This window comes from Moschus berezovskii, chromosome 6 (assembly GCF_049115385.1).
Source record: "Moschus berezovskii isolate FMDL1 chromosome 6, NW_MosBer_1.0, whole genome shotgun sequence".
Classification (NCBI taxonomy): domain Eukaryota; kingdom Metazoa; phylum Chordata; class Mammalia; order Artiodactyla; family Moschidae; genus Moschus; species Moschus berezovskii.
In genome coordinates this window covers 30,233,531-30,237,892 of record NC_142465.1, presented here as the reverse complement: position 1 = coordinate 30,237,892, position 4,362 = coordinate 30,233,531, and the positions used below count along the sequence as shown (strand labels likewise).

General features: G+C 52.4%; 1 protein-coding gene across 1 annotated transcript; it reads left to right on the top strand.

Moving 5' to 3' along the window:
- The first annotated feature begins 670 nt into the window (after positions 1–670).
- HOXC4 (homeobox C4) lies at positions 671–3,461 on the top strand. Its single transcript, XM_055394486.2, has 2 exons — positions 671–1,836; positions 2,320–3,461. Exons 1-2 carry the CDS (start codon positions 1,401–1,403, stop codon positions 2,673–2,675), a joined length of 792 nt encoding a protein of 263 aa, XP_055250461.1. The 5' UTR covers positions 671–1,400; the 3' UTR covers positions 2,676–3,461.
- Positions 3,462–4,362: the final 901 nt, after the last annotated feature.

Below are 4,362 nucleotides of genomic sequence, written 5' to 3'. Positions count from 1 at the left end.
TTATGGGATCAGTTAATTAGAATTGGTGGCATGACGTGGCCACCCCTAGCTGGGGGGGAGGTGTCAGAAAGCAGCACTTCTTACCCCCTTCTTCCTCCATGGCCCTGCCACCCCACCATCAAGGCTATTCCTGTGGGTGGGTGGCAAGAGAGAGGGGAGGACACAGGAATGGACTGGAGACCCCCCAAGGCCCGCCCAGCCTCACCAGCTTCGTGAGCTCACCCCTCAGCTTTTGGAAGGCAGCCTGGAGCTGACCCTTGGGGATGCGTGTTTACATGTAAACACATGTGTTACATGGATACAATCCCTGGCCGGAAGCAGGCTTTACTCACGCAGGCCTTCCTCCTAGCTAGGTCTGCCCTCTGTGGGGATGGAGAAAGAAGAGCTCCCAGGGCCTTGGCTGGGCACCATCCCAGGGGACTGGCCCTTGGCAGAGTGCTCTCCTCCCTGCCCCAAGTCCTCGGGAACCAGCCTTGGAGATAGTTGTCAGAAAGCGGCAGGCCAGGCAGAATGGAGAGCAGAGATAACTGCCAGCGGAAGAGATCCTCTGCTCCGGGCTGGGCAGGGAGGGTCAGTGGACACTTGGGGAGGGCAAAGCTTCTGAACTATGCTTTTGCCAACCACTTCCTGTCTCTCTTCAGCGGGGGCTCAACCCCCAGACCTCCAGAAATGACGTCAGAATCATTTGCATCCCGCTGCCTCTACCTGCCCGGTCCAGCTGGGACCCTGCCTCGCCGGGCCCTGGCCAGAGGGTTGGGTGAGTGTGTATGGAGAAGAGGGCTGGACTCTGGTTTCCTTGGATGGGGGTGTACCACAGGCTCACCAGCCTCCTGGGCTCAGCCTGGGCCCCTCCCCATCCAACCTCCACTCCAGTCCTCGTTCAACTTCCTCTTCCTGCGAAAGAGGGGCGCTGCCCCGTGACCTACGCAGACTGAGACAGGATCGCCATGAATGGGGACCTCTGGAAAAGCTCGGGAGCCGCGGCCCGAGGGGTACACCGGAGGTCCAAAGGGAGACTCTGGGAGGGGGCTGAATCACAGCCTCCCAACAGCCTCCCAATGCCCAGGCTTTGGAAAGGAGCTGGGGGCTTCCCATCTCCTTTTGCAGGGGAGGATTGTCAGTCGGAGGGGTGTGTACTGGGGGCACCCCAGCCCCTGCCAGCTAACCCCACATCACTACCACCACCCCCCAGCACCACCACCACCACCACACACAAAAAAAATTGGATACATTTTGAATAAAGCGATTCGGTTCCTTATCCGGGGACTGGGTTGCTCCGTGTGATTGGCCGGCGGAGTCACATGGTGAAAGTAACTTTACAGGGTCGCTAGCTAGTAGGAGGGCTTTATGGAGCAGAAAAACGACAAAGCGAGAAAAATTATTTTCCACTCCAGAAATTAATGATCATGAGCTCGTATTTGATGGACTCTAACTACATCGATCCGAAATTTCCTCCATGCGAAGAATATTCGCAAAATAGCTACATCCCTGAACACAGTCCGGAATATTACGGCCGGACCAGGGAATCGGGATTCCAGCATCACCACCAGGAGCTGTACCCACCACCGCCTCCGCGCCCTAGCTACCCTGAGCGCCAGTATAGCTGCACCAGTCTCCAGGGGCCGGGCCATTCGCGAGGCCACGGGCCGGCCCAGGCGGGCCACCACCCCGAGAAATCACAGCCGCTCTGCGAGCCGGCGCCTCTCTCGGGCGCCTCCGCCTCCCCGTCCCCAGCCCCGCCAGCCTGCAGCCAGCCAGCCCCTGACCATCCCTCCAGCGCCGCCAGCAAGCAACCCATAGTCTACCCATGGATGAAAAAAATCCACGTTAGCACGGGTAGGCAACTTTGCTTTTTGCTCTCCCCCTCCCTCTTCCCCAGCGCTCCCCACCCTCCTCGGCCCCCGCCGGCCCCGTCCTCCTTTCTCTCCTTCCCCCTCTCTCTCCAGGAGCGACTCTGGGTTAGCACAATTGAACTGGATTTACGAGCGAGAATGGGTAATTACATCCCCCATAAATTTTATGGCTTAGCTACTCTGGGCAGTCCGAGCCATGTGCTACGATCTGTTATGTATGTGTGAAAACTATGCTCGCTTTCTAAGGGCGCATAAATAATTCAGTGTCGTTACAATGAGGATTCCCCTCTTATTACACTACAAAGTCTCCAGCTCCCTTCAACTTCTTTATAACCCATTTAGCTTGATGACTTTATTTCCATCACCCCCTCCTCCTGTTCCAACAGAGCTGAGGATGGGGTGAGGGTGGGGGGCGGGGAGCCTGCTGCCTTTGAACCCCACTATTTGCTTTCCCCCCTCCCCTCAGTGAACCCCAATTATAACGGAGGGGAACCCAAGCGCTCGAGGACAGCCTACACCCGGCAGCAAGTCCTGGAATTAGAGAAAGAGTTTCATTACAATCGCTACCTGACCCGAAGGAGAAGGATCGAGATCGCCCACTCGCTGTGCCTCTCTGAGAGGCAGATCAAAATCTGGTTCCAAAACCGTCGCATGAAATGGAAGAAGGACCACCGACTCCCCAACACCAAAGTCAGGTCAGCGCCCCCGGCCGGCGCTGCGCCCAGCACCCTCTCCGCAGCCACCCCGGGCACTTCTGAAGACCACTCCCAGAGCGCCACGCCGCCGGAGCAGCAACGGGCAGAGGACATTACCAGGTTATAAAACATAACTCACACCCTGCCCCCATCCCAGGTCCCCCATCCTCCCCTCACACACAAATTGACTCTTATTTATAGAATTTAATATATATATATTTTTTGGTTCTTTTCTCTCTTCCTCCCACCTTCCCCCTTGTCAATTCCAAACAGACAAAACAGATAAACAAACAAGCCCCCTGCCCTTCTCTCCTTTCCACTGTTAAGGACCCTTTTAAGCATGTGATGTTGTCTTAGCATGGTACCTGCTGGTTTTTTTTTTTTTTTTAAGGCCATTTTGGGGGGTTATTTATTTTTTAAGGAAAAAAAACTGCAAAAATTATATATTGCAAGGTGTGATGGTCTGGTTTGGGTGCATTTCAGGGGAAATGAGGAAAAGAAAAAAGGAAAGAGATTTTTAAGCCAGTACTCCTCCTCCTTCCCCCCTCTTTCCTTAGGCCTTTTGCATTGAAAATGCACCAGGGGAGGTTAGTGAGGGGGAAGTCATTTTAAGGAGAACAAAGCTATGAAGTTCTTTTGTATTATTGTTGGGGGGAGCTGGGAGGAGAAGGGGGAAGACAGCAGACAAAGCTAAATGCATCTGGAGAGCCTCTCAGAGCTGTTCAGTTTGAGGAGCCAAAAGAAAATAAAAATGAACTTTCAGTTCAGAGAGGCAGTCTATAGGTAGAACACCCCACCCCACCCCCCATCGTGGTTATTGTGTTTTTGGACTGAATTTACTTGATTATTGTAAAACTTGCAATAAAGAATTTTAGTGTCGATGTGAAATGCCCCGTGATCAATAATAAACCAGTGGATGTGAATTAGTTTTACGTCAATGTCTGATGGTTTCTTTTTCTCCCCCTCCTCCTTCTGGCCTGGTAACATCCCACCTTCTCTCTAGAGTTGCTGAAGTTTACTCTAAGCAAATACACAAATCTTAACTCTCAACTCCAGTTTCCCAAGGTCCTCAGAAGATCCAGCTAAAGAAAGGTTTGGGGCAGAGGATGTCAGAAGAGGGGATGTGGAAGAGCAGGGCACTTCCTCCCTGAGTCTGTAGGGGCCAGACTCTCCTGGGGGTCTCACTTTTCTAGAGTTAAGCACAGTGCCTTCTTTTGTCTCTTCCTCTCTTGTCCCTTCCCTCTGGTGAGTAGGCCTGCCTAATTTGCAGATTAGAAGGCAAGTTTAGGGAGTTGGGAAGAATAAGAGTTTTCACCTTTGGGGAGTTCTTTGGAGCTGAGGGATTAGGAAGATGCCTCTCAACATGCCTGTTCTCCTTAAAAGAAGAAACATTTTGAGCTGCTGATTCTAAAGCAGCAAAGTGACCTGTCAGGATGGCTTTTCTGTTTGTTTAGACTTGGAAAGAAGGGTGAAGTGGAGGCCAGAGGCCTGGGAGGCCCCCTTGCATGGGTAGGCCTCAAAGCCTGATGCCTGGAGATAATGAAGCACTCTTATTCCCTGCTCCCCCCCCAACTTTTATCATGGACCTTCGAGATGTTGAGAAAAGACACAGGGAGAGGCAGGGGGATCACCTTTCTTCCTACAACCTTCTAGGTCTCCGTAGGGCTTGAAGATTGGAGGAACAAGGCTTCCTGCTTGTTAAAAAAAATGTTTTAATTGCTTCCTTGGGGGCTAAAACAAACAAAAAACTGATTTGGTTTGCCTGAATGATTACTTTAAGCCAAAGTCTCCAAAGAATTCTAGTCCTGGAGACC